The sequence below is a fragment of the Sciurus vulgaris genome (genome assembly GCF_902686455.1).
Source record: "Sciurus vulgaris genome assembly, chromosome: 5".
Lineage (NCBI taxonomy): Eukaryota > Metazoa > Chordata > Mammalia > Rodentia > Sciuridae > Sciurus > Sciurus vulgaris.
The window spans coordinates 11,967,907-11,982,650 of NC_136465.1; the positions used below are offsets into that span (position 1 = coordinate 11,967,907).

The following is a 14,744-nucleotide window of genomic DNA, read 5'->3' on the forward strand; positions in this document are numbered from 1 at the left end:
TATATGTAATGTTCCATGAGTGATAGTATATTCATTTCCACTGCTTTCTAAAAATTCATTATATTTTTTAAAACTATCATAATTTTTTCATTCTCCCATCAATGGTCATTTGGTTGTTGATCCTTATGTTTTACTCTTAACAATGGCTGCCACGAGTTTCCTGTATATATATTCTGGCACACATGGGCAAGCATTTTCTAGGACAGTAGTGCTGTGCATCAGAATCTCCAGGAGGGCATGAGAAAACACATTGCTGGACTCCATCTCCAGAAGATCTGGGGTGGGGTTAAGTATTTGTTTCATCAAATTTCCAGATGTTTCTAACACTACAGATGTCTGGACCATGCCTCTGAGAACCAGTACTCAAATGCTATAGTGTATATGTGAAGTTGTAATTATCAGGTATTAGGGCATATAAATGTTCAGTTTTACAAAACAACACCACATTGTTTTTCAGCGTCATTGTGGCCATTTATGTTCCTAGCAGTAATGCATACACTACCGTTGATTTACATCCACTCCAACACTTGGTATTATCAGAATTTTCAATTTTTAATATTTCCCTTCTTGATCTTAGATGTCATGTTTTAAGAACAAAATCATTTTAATTTTTTAACTGTATAAAGTGTAGGTAGAGTAAATTGAGTTCTTTATTTTAGTTATAATTGGTGCTTTGGGAGAATCATGCCTAAATTTAATGATTAATTGTGTATTATGTATTATTACATTGTGGGGGGGTACAAGAAAAAAAAACTTTAAACATGCAGGTTTTGATTTTTAAATTTAAGTAAAATAGGTTACAGTTTGAAAGTGGTTTTTAAAGGAAAATTAAAACTGGCCAGGCCAGCTAGGCATGGTATACCTTTTACTTTCCCAACTGGCAGATAACTTTCACTTGTCATGGGACCTGAAATTTAGAAAGGATTAAGTCTGAATACTAGTATAATATGGTCATCCTAAACTTGAATAAACATGCTTCTCAATTTACTCTGTTTCACAAGAATGATTCTTAGTACCTAAAATATTAAAGGACTCATTAGTGACATGGAAACTTCAGGTTCACAATGAAGAATATTATATTATTGTACTCTCAAAGTAAATAATCCTTGTCAGCATGATCATTTTATAAATACTTGGCCTCTGTTTGGCTCAGTATGAATACTGTTATACAAATTGAGCATTCCTAATATTAACTTTGAAACATTTCAGGTTTCACATTTCATAGTAGTGATGCTTGATCTTTAAAGTCTATGCAAATATTTCAAAATCCAAAAAAGTAAAACATTTTGGATAAAGAATATTCAGCCTATATATATCTGTTAGCAATGAAATCTTTTTTTTTTTTTTTTTTCAGGAATGAGAGTTGTACTGGGGATTGAACTCACACACTCGACCACTGAGCCACATCCCCCAGCCCTATTTTGCATTTTATTTAGACACAGAATCTCACCTAGTTGCTTAGCACCTCGCTGTGTTGCTGAAGCTGGCTTTGAACTCTCGATCCTCCTGTCTCAGCCTTCTGGGCCGCTGAGATTACAGGCGTGCGCCACTGAGCTTGGGAGCAGTTACAACCTTGATACACAAGATCTCCATTTCTGCTTTTTCCTAACACAGTTCTTACATAAAGAAGTGTACAGGGGCTGGGGCTGTGGCTCAGTGGTAGAGTACTTGGCCTAGCTTGTGTGAGGCACTGGGATCGATCCTCAGCACCACATAAAAATAAATAAGTCAAAAAAGGTATTGTGTTAAAAAAAAAGAAAGAAAAGAAACGTACATGTTCCAATCTGTTTAATCTCTAGTAACTTAAAAATCTCATCCTTATATATCACTTATGTTTGTTGATATGTTTAAAAATTCAATTTCCTATTAGCTTTAATGATAGATTTTTAATTTTTAATATTTTTAATATTATATTTCCTTTCTATTTGGAATGCATGCAGTTTACCATTGATTCACATCTACTCCAACAGAATTTTCAATTTTTAATATTTCTCTTCTTAATCTTAGAGTTAGGTATGTCATCTAACTCTTGTGTCACTATTATGCCTGAATGATTCTAGTTGAAAAACAAATGCCAAGAATGACCCTCCAAAGTGAAAAGCAAGTAAGATAGCCCAGGTTATGGAAAAGTTTACAATTTATAGAACTGCAAGATTTTTCATATTTATTTTGTTTCCTCTAATTGACAACTCTGGTTATTCTACTTAAAATAAGTTGTCAATTGACAGATTGTCAACTACTAAAATCATCTTATTTGTAAAACTAGTTTCTGGAGCAGTAGAGAAAGAGAAATAAATTAAAACCTTTTCCCCTTCTGTATAAATGACACAGGTTCATTGTAACAAATTTGGAAAACAAAAAATCTCACCAAAATAAGCCAAAATTTCATTATTCAAAGGTAGCTGCCTTTAATAGTTTTATGAATGTCTCTCTAAAATTGCATTTATACTGTGTTTTGTTTTCCAACTTAATGCCTCTAGAAGAAAAATAACTGACACATACAAAAGAGGTGTATCCTACTTCAACACTTTGGATAGCAATGGAATTTCACTCAACATTCAGGAAACACTTACCAGAGACCGACCTTAAACCAAAATGGCAGCACTTGGATTTCAGAGATTTGAGTTGCTGTGGGGATAGACTCCTTTAACACTGCTCATCCCCTTTACCAGCTGACCGTTGGTTGCCTGTATTCACAAGATTAATAGCAACTTTTTTACAAATTAAAACTTCATTGAAACTTTATATAGAAAGTCAGAATATAATTGATGAAAACCTATGTTTAATTCTGTTTTAGAATTGATTTATGTGATAAAAGTTAAACTCAGTGTATACCTTGACTTCCAGTGTGCAAGGGGGTAAAAACCCATGGAGCTTTAATTGCCTTGAGACTGGTCCTTGCCAAACAGTATGCGTGGATTTTTCTATCACACAGTCAGATTTGACTTTATGGGGAAGAAACAAAAGATAGCAACACACCACCCCTCAGTTTGTTACTGTGGTTGCTATTTCATGAGAAAACCTAATAGAATAGATGAAAAAATAAATAAATAAAACAGATGTTACTTTATTTTATTCTGTTCTTTAGCACTGTCCAGTAGAACCTCTGTGATGATGGAAATATTTCATACTGTCATGCTTAACATGGTGACACTAGCCAGTATAGTAGTGGAGCACTTGAAATATGCTTAGGAACGAATGAACTGCATTTTTAGATTTTAATTCACCTTAATGAATTAACATTTAAATACTCCCTTTTAGCCTATGGCTTTCACATTAAAAGGTGCAGCATTAGATCGTGGCAGATGACCTTTATTTTCATTAGAATCAGAAAGCTCACAGGAAGCTCACATGGACAACAATTTAATTTGGTGTATTTTAAAAAATAATGCCATATAATCTTCAGTTCTAATACTGAAGTACAGGTGCTTAAAACAGACAGATGTATTAATCTTGCATCCATTTATGGTATGACCAAGAGATGCCAAGAGAGGAAGTTGACATTCGGGCAAGGGGGGAGTTTCAGGCAAAAGAAAGCTATGTTCAAATATATAAAATGCAGAAATAAAAGGAAAAGAAAGATTTGGAAAATTCTTAGTATTTAGTAACCATGAGCAGAATGTTGGATGTTGGAGAGAAACCTCTTACCCTCTCCTCATAACATCTTGGTAGGAAAATCATTGTTCATCTGCTTTGGCAATCTCTTGTCCCTGGGCATTTTTGCTTTGTTCTTTCTCTTCTCTCTCTTCATGTTCTTTACCATTAACAAAACTGGATTTGCTGTACATAATGCCAAATGTACTATATTCGCTTCCTTTTCTCCCAGGAATATGCAATAACAGGCTCTGTTGCAGAGGGGGAAAGTGATAGGAAATATGGCAGACATATTTTATTTAGGGTTCCATTATTTATAACATGCCTACTGTTTGCAAGATACTCTACCAAGGGCTTTGCATTTTTTCCATCATGGTAAATACACATCAGAGTTTACATGTTAAACATTTTTAAGTATGTAAGTATTGGCATTGAGTAAGTAACATTCACAGTGTGTGACCCATCACTTTTTATTTCCTGAACTTTTTCATTATCCCAGGCAGAAATTGGGCATATCAGTAATTCTCCATTCCCATTTCCACTTTGGTAACTTCTGTTCTACTTTTGTTCCTGTGAATTTGCCTGCTGTACCTTTATATAAGTGGCATCATATTTGTCCTTTTATGTATCTGGCTTATTTCATAGAATAATGTTTTCAGGGCTCATTCTTGCTGTGGCACGCATCAGAATTTCAATTTTTTTTAGATGAATAATATTCCATTGTATGTGTACACCAAATTTTGGTTACTCAGTCATCTCTTTATGGACATTTGGGTTATGCATTATTTTTTATAATTGCCTCATTCCCTTTCAGTTGTGCTTGTCTTCAGCCCTTTCCCAGATACTCACCTTGCAGCTCTCTTCTGGCCCATATCCAGGTTCGAGAGAGAAGAGTTGGAGCCTGCATGCTCTGCTTTTTCAAGATTGCATGCTGCTCTGTTAGGAAGCACCTCCCTCCATGCCCTGCTATTCATGTATTTAACTAAACTTGTCCACTCCAGCCTCTAGTGGACACGAACAGCACCGGTCCTCATTTCATGTGGCATTTTTACATTCGTGTACATTCATGGAAAGCCAGTCAGGTGTTCCTGTTTTGTGTGCAGTTCCTCACCTGCTTTTCATTCATAACCTTCGAAGGTCCTGACTGGTAACACAACCATGCAGCTCAGTGATTGGGAACCCAGAGTTATAACGACCAGAGCACAGAATTCACTTACATGTAGGGACTCCCAGTCCCCTGCTTCAGCAGTGGCAGGTGTCTTGTTCAAAGATAGTAGTTGTTACCTTTCTGTTGTATTTAGCATGTTAGATGCAAAGATGTGGCTTTTACAAAGCAATGAATATAGTAACTGAAGAGCTTATGAGGTGAGAAATTGTTACCTTTTTTATGGTAATTGATATTTTTAAATATTTTTTTGGTTATAGATAGACACAAAACCTTTATTTTTATTTGGTGCTGAGTATCGAAGCCAGTGCCTCACATGTGATAAGCAAGCACTGTACCACTGAGCTACAACCCCAGCCCGGTAATTGATATATTAAAGGACATAATAAATAGTACTAAGTTATTTCTATTCTGAAAAGGAATCATTCCTATAAAAGAATGATGTAAGAACAACATTAGAAGGATTCAAGGTACACAGTCACAGGCGCAGAGGTCTCTGACACTTTGCTGACCCTTATTCATGAACTCATTTCAGTCTCAACCTTCTGAAATGTTACTGTTTTTTTTTTTTTTTTTTTTTTTTATTATCAGTCAAAGCAACAGAAATGTAGAGTTGTTTGTCTCAAGGTGACAGCTAGATAATGTTAGAACCTAGATTTAAGTGCAATTCTATCTTTGGAACTGGAACATCATTTATCGTATTTAAGATTGTAGATTGTTTTTGGTCAGTGTCGATTCCTGTATTCTCTAGTTTTGGTTTTCTACAGTGTGAGGCACTGAGTCAACACATGAGTCATAGAAGAAAAAGAGACGTTATTAAGAACCTCTTGAAATCGCCTCTTATATGATAATCTGATTTTTTTAGTCCTGTTTATAGTGTGATGGTTTGTAATTTGTGGGTAATGAAAATCATTGTATAAGTTGTTCAAATTAATCTGGTGTGTTTACAGGTGGTTGCTGTATATGGAACTTTATCTGATTTGCTTTCTGTGGCCAGCAGTAAACTCGGCATAAAAGCCACCAGTGTGTATAATGGGAAAGGTGGACTGATTGATGATATTGCTTTGATCAGGTAACCTTCACCTTTTCATAATCTGTCAACATGGGTCCTCAGCTTCTTGGTGCTATGCTGTTTCCCTTAAGCTGTAATCTCATCACTGTTCAGAAGACAGGATTTGGCAGGTGATTGACTAGAATTGACTATTTGGAATTTAAATCATTTGGACTTTAGGTGTATTGATAAGATGATGAATCCTTAGTATATTTCAGCATATTGATAGTCTTCCTGCATAGTTCATAAATGACTATAAGGATGTCTTCTTCATGGTACTTGAAATAAAACCAAAAAGACATGCAGTTTTTAGTTTTAAAAATTGAATTGATCTTTTTACTTTTATATGCAACTGCTTATTGCTAAATTTATTTCCTAAGAATGCTTTGAATTTTATAAACATCACAGACCTAATTTTGTAAAACTTTCTAAATATGATAGAATTCTAGGTAGAGATAGCATCAGAGACCCCCCACAGTAGTACTTTCCTGGCTTGTTTTTTGTTTTCCAAATATCCCAAGCAAATTATCTCTTACAAATGAGTGTAAAGTTCACTGCATTCCTTCTTCAAAAGGTCAGAGAATTTGGGGAGAGGAAGAGATTTAACAAAACAAACAAAAGTAAAAGGGACACAAATTAAGTACTGAATATGCTAGTTATGTTGTAGTTGTCTTGCCTGAGTTATTCCATTTAGTTGGCAAAGCATGAATTTTTTTTAATTGATGTGAAGATGATGATGTTCTCAATTATAGTTGTATATAAACTTCAATCTCCATTTTAATCCAAGTCAGAATGACCTTTCAATGTAGTGTTCTGCCTTTAAAGTTAATCAGTTCTAGTTCGTTTGTTTAATAACAAGGAAACTAAGTTTCTGGGAAGCTAAGTGCTTTATCCAGATCATAGAGTTTAGTAGTTGCTTTTGATTAATGAAAACAAACTTTCAATTAATCTAAAAAGGTTAACTGACTTCATGTACAAGTAGTATAAGCTACAATATACAAGTAAATTAGGAGAATTTCTTAGTTTTTCGATACTTACCTCCCAGCCTATCTTTCATTTTTGTAGATGATTGAGGATATCATTGAATATGGACTGCATCAGTCTAACTTTCAAATGAATTCTGATTCTAAGAAAAAATGAATTTGTTTCTGTGATGTCCTGTAACTTCTGCAATTCAAAGAATATTACTGAAGCTTTCAGAGCTACCTGACATGTATTGATTTACTGGTTTCTGGTTCATAGTAGGGCCTCTGATCGTTTATTTATACTAATGGTGGGATGGATGGCAGGAGAGGAGGATATACACTGAATCTACAATTTTAGGTTATATATGATCATTTACATTTGGGTGCGTAGTGCATGAGCAGTTACGGGAGTTACTTCAAATGTATTTTTCCTGGATTTAATTTGAAAGTGTATTTTCATTTACAAAGCACACAACAGCTAATGATTTGGGAGATAATTCCAGTAATTTATTCAGGGGTAAAGAATTAATGTTAAAAAAGAAGAAATTGACTATGGCTTTAATCATATCCTTTGAGCATAACATTCTTCAGTTAATAAGAAAGCCAGACTCACATAACTTGTATAATAACAGGTTTAGTTTTTGTTTGTTTTTTTAATTTCAAAAAACTTCCATGTACAGGATATCATTTGAATTTAAAACCAGAGACGGTTAAGTTAGGGAATTAAACAAAACACTCAAAACTTAGCTTTTTTTGCAGGGTAGATTGGTAGCAAAATCTCTCTTTGATAGCATTTCAAGGAATAGTTCCTGTAGTCAACAGATAATTAATGTTATTTCCAGATTTTGATGGTAGCTTTTTAAATTTTGATTTCCCCAGGGATGATGATGTTTTGTTTGTGTGTGAAGGAGAGCCATTTATTGGTAAGTGACTTCCTTAAAAGCCAGTTTTGTCTGCAAAAACAGATGAAATGGTAAATATTTTACCTAGAACTTAAAGCTTGACATTAAGAAGGATGTTTTGGCTATACTCCGATCTTCACATTCTTTGATTCTGCTTTTGGTTATGTAATGCATGTTAATGCACATCCTTAATTTGAATTATATGATCATATTTTAGTATGGATACTTGATCATTTACCTGCCTTTAAGATGCTCTGGACTTGTACGTATTTGGTAACTGTGACATACTAGAGTAATTTCAATTTTAGAAATTACAAATGTTTTATTTTAAAATTTTCCTTTTCATAGTAGTTGTCAAAATTTCTCAGTGTTATGTCACATCTTTGTCAGCATATATTACTTGCATATAGTGTTTGACAGTCCTTCACTACTGATTAAATCAAATCAGTCGAAATGTGACATCGGCCACACACAGAGGCACATACACTTACCTACCTTTTGATTTGGAAGACAATATACATAGCTGAATACCTCAAAATAAAAAGCCTCAAGCTCAAGTAAAGGAAATATTGCTTACAATCACACCCTGAGTGCTTGTTTAGTTTTTTAAAAAAATTTTAAAGCATCATAATCATTGTATTTGATGAGTGAAGATAGTTCTGAGGATCTTTGCTCGGTTGCCAACTTGCAAGTAAGTGCATCCTCTCTCTACTTAAAACTTTGAGCAAAACCTTTTCCTCACCTTTCTTTAAATTTTTATTTATTTTTTAGTTGTAGAGAGACACTTGAATTTTTTTTTACTTATTTTTATGCGGTGCTGAGGCTCGAACCCAGTGTGTGCTAGGCAAGCACTCTACCACTGAACCACAACCCAGCCCTCCTCACCTCCTTTGTCCATTGACCTGAGGGTTGGCAGACAGTGGTTCTATAATTGGTTTATAGCATACACAGAAACAATGAGATGTGATTTATTAAATTATAGTCAAGATGGGGGCATAGCTCAGTGGAAAAATGTGAGCTGAGCATGCGTAAGGCCCTGCGTTCAGTTCCAGCACCAAAAGCAAAAGAATAAAAAGTCAATTAGGGTTTTTTTTTTTTAATTGCTGTGAATTCTTAGATTTAAAGGTATTTGGTATGTTTTCATCCTCACATTTTTTGATATTCATGATTGTCTTACCATTGGCCTTTAGAAACCTCTTTAAGTCTTTTTAACACAACCTCCTAATTTTTTATAATTTCCTTACTCTCTGAAATAATGGGATGTTCATTTTATCCTTTTTTGTCCCATACCTGGAACAATGGTTTTTCCAAGACTTAATGTCTTGATTTAAAGACAGCCTGGGCAGTACAGTAGCTGTTTGCTATTGGCTTTCTAGTTGTTACTAAGCCTCTTTGATGATTAGAACAGGAAGTGCATAGGTAGCTAGAGATCAGATTTATGTAGGTTATATGATATAGGATGTAAATAAAGCTTATATGTCACATATAGCACGAGATACAGATAAAGTATCATAGGCTCATACTAATACCTTAAGTATATATTTAGGATTATAGGGATTTTACTTAACCGCTTCTGTTTTGCATCTGGGTCTCCTTTCTTCCATATTTACAATCCTGATTTTCAGGAATATAGGGAATGATAGAATTATAATGTTACATTATTACTCATTTACTTCATCCCAAACAAAAGCCACATAAACATATCAGAGTAACAGTTGTAATGCTTTCATACCAATATGATTACTAAAAACAATTAAACATTTTTCCGTATACTCACTCTTCTCTTATTAAAAATTATATTTCTGCATTGTCATAATATATAGCCACTATTTACTACACTCCCATCCTTAAAGTAATCTATTTACTCCTTCAAGTGTATTTAATGCTTACCTCCAATACTTATGTCAGTGTTGCAGTGATTATCTGTTTAAACTGTATTCCTCACAAAGAGTCTATGAAGACAACGTTCTCTTACATCTTGAACATTTTGTTTGTGGCTTCTGAATTTGAAAGTAAGATGTAGAGTCATATCAGAGTTTATCAAGTTATAAACTTCAAATATCTGTAGTTTCTTTTGTGTCATTTGATCTTCGTGAAGCTATTGAAAAGTCTTTGCTTCACATCTTTGAGTACCTAATATGTTACTCAATTTTGTTCTGTCATAAAGTTTTGGCATCAAACAAACCTATCTTCCTTAGTAATTATTCTTCCTAGAGCACCCAAAGGATTTTTCCTTCTTTACAGTATTTTATGTATTTCATGAGCTTCTGGGTGGTTCTGGGTTGTTTTCTCAGGTATGTAGTCCTTTCACTATGTGGTGTCAGATATGTATAGTTTTTAATTTGAGGAAAATATTCTTGAATTTTATGCATTTTGTCTTCTTGCTTTAATTTTTCTTCCTTCAGGACTTCTATTGTGTGTACATCTTTATACTTACATTTTGTATTTGACGCTATTATAAATTCTTTCGTCTGTCTTCTTATTATTTTTAAACTTTTTCTTTTTCACCTTTTATTTCCCTAAAGACATTATCTGTGGTGTTTATTCACTTTTGTCTTTCTTAGTCTTAGTTTCTTTAGTCTTCTTTTCTGACAGGGTTTTTCTTTTATTTCTAATTCACTCCTGAGTTCCTTCCTCATTTCTGAATGTTATAATTCTGTTGTTATTTCACACTTTTCTTTCTTTCTTTAACATGTTTTAGAATATTAATATCAGGTTAGAATTTTTGTCTATCATAGGCCTTTCTTTCTAGCATGTTTCATCTTTAAGGATGAGAGTCTTTCTTACTCTTTAATACTCTTGTTTGGATTTGATCTCAGTCCTTTCCTATTGCTCCTTTTTTACATGAAATCAGTTTTCCTTAACATGAGAAGGAAGAGCTGACCTAGCAAACTTTTTCTAATTATGTGGCTCTAAACTTCCCTTTTTTTTTTTTTGAGAAGTGTTAAAAAATATGGGATTTATTTTCTAGATATTTTGTGTTCTGGTCTATTAGGCCTTCTTAACTTTTTAGTGGACTTCTCTTTCTTTGGTCTCTGATGTCTTTGTTTATTCAGCTTAAGTTCTTCCCCTTCATCTTGTCGTCATGTGAGTCTGTGTCCTTACAAGGGAGCTTGGGTCTTGAGATATAATTCCTGTCCCTTTCTGGTCTTGCTGCAAACTACTTGCATCACCCCTTTGAGGTGGGCCTGCCTGTCCCACTTTCAGTCTGCTGTTCTCAGATAGACTTGTGAGCTATGAAGCCAGCACCTAGGTTTTTAAGTCTTGGGTTCATAGTGTACTTTCTCTCTGCATTTTCCTTCACAGACACTGATAACATGCTGCTCTTAGAGCTGTGGGTGCTGGTTGGAATACCTCATCCCCTACTTTTGTTTTAGGTGCTGCCTATGGCTTAGGGTTTTACTGTCCTAGTAGCTCTGGTATATGTTTATGGTGGATTTAATTTCAAAAGTTATACCATGATCATCATCCCAAAATCCCCAGTCTTAATATTATTATTATTATTATTTTCTACATGTCCTCTCTAGATCCTCAGACAGATTCTAAACCACCTGAAGGATTATTAGGATCCCACACAGACTGGCTAACATTAAATGTTGGAGGGCGGTACTTTACAACTACACGGTAGGTGGTGTGTGTGTGTGTGTGTGTGTGTGTGTGTGTGTGTGCAATTGAGAGAGTTAAAGGGACTGTATGTACTGTTTGTTCTTTCCTTCAATTTGCTGATTCCCTTAAAAGATAATCTAATGCTGCTTAAATATGCTATTAGAAATGGAACCCTTTTTTAGAACTTTTTTTGAAGATAAAAGAACATAGTTCATATATCATTCCAGAGAAAGCATAAAAAGCATGAATTCAGTGATTTAGAACATGCTTTTTAGATATCAGTAACACACAGGCAACATAAGTCAAAATTAATAGTATTAAAATCTGTAGGACTATAAATACTTATATTGAAGGGATCAGAAAACTCTAAGTTTAGAAGATCTAGAATATTGTGATATAATATCTTGCTAGAAGGTTAGATTAGCATGTAAATTGAAACAAACTAAAAACATATTTAAATCAAAGGAAGTGCCAGATTGGAAGGGATTTGGATAAATGGCAACTTATTGCACGTTTTTGTTTCCCAGCATTACTCCTCCCAGGTTATAGCATGCATCTTTTTGGGAGAACAGCTGAAATCAAGTATGCTCTTGACTTAAATATGTTTGTTTATAAAGACACATGGAGAAACCAATTTTTTTCCCTGAATTCTTAGGAGCACTTTAGTGAATAAAGAACCTGACAGTATGCTGGCCCACATGTTCAAGGACAAAGGTGAGTATAGCACATTGTTTTCACATTTTGTGTGATGTTTTCGTATCTGTGTTGACCTTATAACTGCTGGCCTTCTGTACTTTTAGTGGTAGCAACAATTTTTATAGGAGTAAAACTTGCTGGTATATTATATAGTTTTTCTTCCATGAATTTTAACTTTATTGTTTGCTTTTGGGGGGCTTTATTCATTATAATGATAACACAGGTGTCTGGGGAAATAAGCAAGATCATAGAGGAGCTTTCTTAATCGACCGGAGTCCTGAGTACTTTGAACCCATTTTGAACTACTTGCGTCATGGACAGCTTATTGTAAATGATGGCATTAACTTATTGGGTGAGTATTCAATATAATTCCTCACATTCTTTTAAGTTTGCAATTTTTATTTTGTTTCCACTTAGTAAGGTCTATTTTCATAGAGTGAAATATATCTTTTTCACATTTTCAACTATAAGTTATAGAAATAGATACTGGCACAGGTCATCTTTCACTACAGATCTGTAGTGTTTATTTATATGAATATGTCTAATCCATATATTTTAATTTTAGGTTCTAAAATTAATTTGGGGAAAGTCTCATTCCCTTTTGAAAAATGAGTATTAAAATTCTCTTATCCTTACCTACCTCACAAAAATTTTGTGAAGATTCATGGAGATGATATAGACAAAAACCCTTTTAAAGTAGTGATTGCACATTTGAAAGCTTATAGGCCTTTGTATCAGTAAGCTTTGTATTACTGTAACAAAATACCTGAGGTATCTGATAACTTAGGAAAAGTTTATTTAGCTCACATTTTTGGAGATTCAAAGTCCAAGATCAGGTGGGCCACATTGGTTTGGTCTCTGGAAGACTGGGGTGGTGTCCCACAATCCCCTTTGAGGATAGGCCACCACAGACCTAAGGCCCTCTCATAAGGCTTCACCTCTTAAAGGTCCACAGAAACCCCAATTCTGCCACCTTTGGGACCAAGCCTTTACATATACAAGTTTAGGGTCATTAACATCTAAATCATAGCACCCTCCAAGTGACTGAATTTGATCTGATGTTAGTACTTATGAAGTATGGTGATTAAGGTTTAGCAAATTTTTACCTTACGGGAATGTGGACTTAGGTTTCCCGAGCCTTGATTTTTAAAGAATGCTGGCATAAAATCTGAAGTCTTATGTCAAATTTTCTGATTTTGAAATGCTACTTGCTTAGTGCATCAGAATCAGCTTGCAGACTATTGGCTTATAATCTTTGTAGTGTAATACCAAACACTCATTTACTTTCAATGTTTTTGTATTAAACTTGATATTCCTTTCAAATGAACCCATTGCAACAAAATAATATACTGGACACTCTCAGGTAGGGCCATAACTGTTCTGAAAATTCTTGTTACTTTAAAAAAATTTTTTTTATGGGGTGTGATGCACACCTATAATCCCAGCAATTTGGGAGGCTGAATTAGGAAGATTACACGTTCAAGGTCAGCCTCAGCAACTCAGTGTGAGACACTGTCTCAAAATCAAAAGGCCTGGGGATATAGTAGCTCAGTGGTAGAGTGCCTCTGGTTCAAAACAATAATAATAATAAATTATCAACTGTTGCTTTAAATATTTTCCAGCTTGATTTTTTTTTTTGTTATAGTCATTCTGCAGAAATTATTATATGTATAGCTAATGATCCATGTTACACAAGTGTTTTTCTTTTCAGTACCTGCATTACTGCAGCTTTTCACTATGCTGGCTACTCCCTGGGTTCATTTTAAGCTTCAACTTCAGCTTTCCTGTGGGCTCTCTTATTCTTCCCATTTTAATTTTTCTTTTTATCATTGATTGATAGCATTTTGTATTCTCCCAGATTAGTAAATAGCTTTCTATCTCAGATTCTTGCAATCTTAAGATATTACCCAGATTTGCTTGTTTTTCCTTTCTCATATTTTTCAACTATTTCTTTTATTTATTTAGTTGTTCAGCAAACAGCGCTCAACTAAATTCATTTTATAAAGTGTTCTTTTTAATTAGCATAGTTTCCATCCAAACTTTTTTTTAATCTTAGTAAAATAATATGTGGTATTAAAAATTTTTTTTCATTATCTTTTTTTTGACAGGGATAAATATTTAAAAAAATCTTTTTCATACACGTATATATCTGACTCATTCTACCATCCTTCCTGTTTCCACTACTCCACCCCTCCCCTCAGTCCCCTTTGCACAATCCAAAGTCCCTTCATTCTTCCCTACCCACCCCCCACTGTGGGTCAGCATCTGCTTATCAGAGAAAACATTCGGCCTTTGGTTTTTGGGCTCTGGCTTATTTCACTTAGCATGATATTCTCCAGTTCCAACCATCTACCTACAAATGCCCCATACAACTTTTTAACATTGCCTTCAGGTTCTCCTAAGTAATTATTGCTTTAAAAATAATCTGTAGTAATTTTCTTAAAACCAAAAGTAATGAGTGGTAGAGCTGGGATTCAAATCCAAGTCTAACTGGTACTAATAGAAAATACAATGAAAATCACTTCCTTCTCTCAACTACACATCTGGGTTTTATATTTATAAGGCTTTACTGGAAGTTTTTAAGGGTAATCCTAAATGTAAAATTAGAAGAACATACATACCACATTCCCCGAGACGTTCTGATTTACCCAGAAGATCTTGGCAAGCTGATAACAAGACCCCCTAGAACTTCTTTATGGTGAGCTTCTCCCAGGGGCGGATACCCTATTGCCCTGCAGGAGGACCTGTAGAGTGAGCCACCTGGC

General features: G+C 34.4%; 1 protein-coding gene across 5 annotated transcripts in view; it reads left to right on the plus strand.

Moving 5' to 3' along the window:
- KCTD9 (potassium channel tetramerization domain containing 9) overlaps positions 1 to 14,744 on the plus strand; it is a 30,058-nt gene that overhangs the window by 4,225 nt on the left and 11,089 nt on the right. For 2 of the 5 annotated variants that reach the window (XM_079139040.1, XM_079139039.1), the window contains exons 2-6: positions 5,710 to 5,831; positions 7,655 to 7,698; positions 11,205 to 11,301; positions 11,939 to 11,997; positions 12,203 to 12,331. In XM_079139040.1, the coding sequence (XP_078995166.1) occupies positions 5,710 to 5,831; positions 7,655 to 7,698; positions 11,205 to 11,301; positions 11,939 to 11,997; positions 12,203 to 12,331 (451 nt within the window). Of the gene's footprint in view, positions 1 to 5,709; positions 5,832 to 7,654; positions 7,699 to 11,204; positions 11,302 to 11,810; positions 11,998 to 12,202; positions 12,332 to 14,744 lie in introns of those variants that run through there. The other 3 variants (XM_079139041.1, XM_079139043.1, XM_079139042.1) reach the window with 3 other exon arrangements.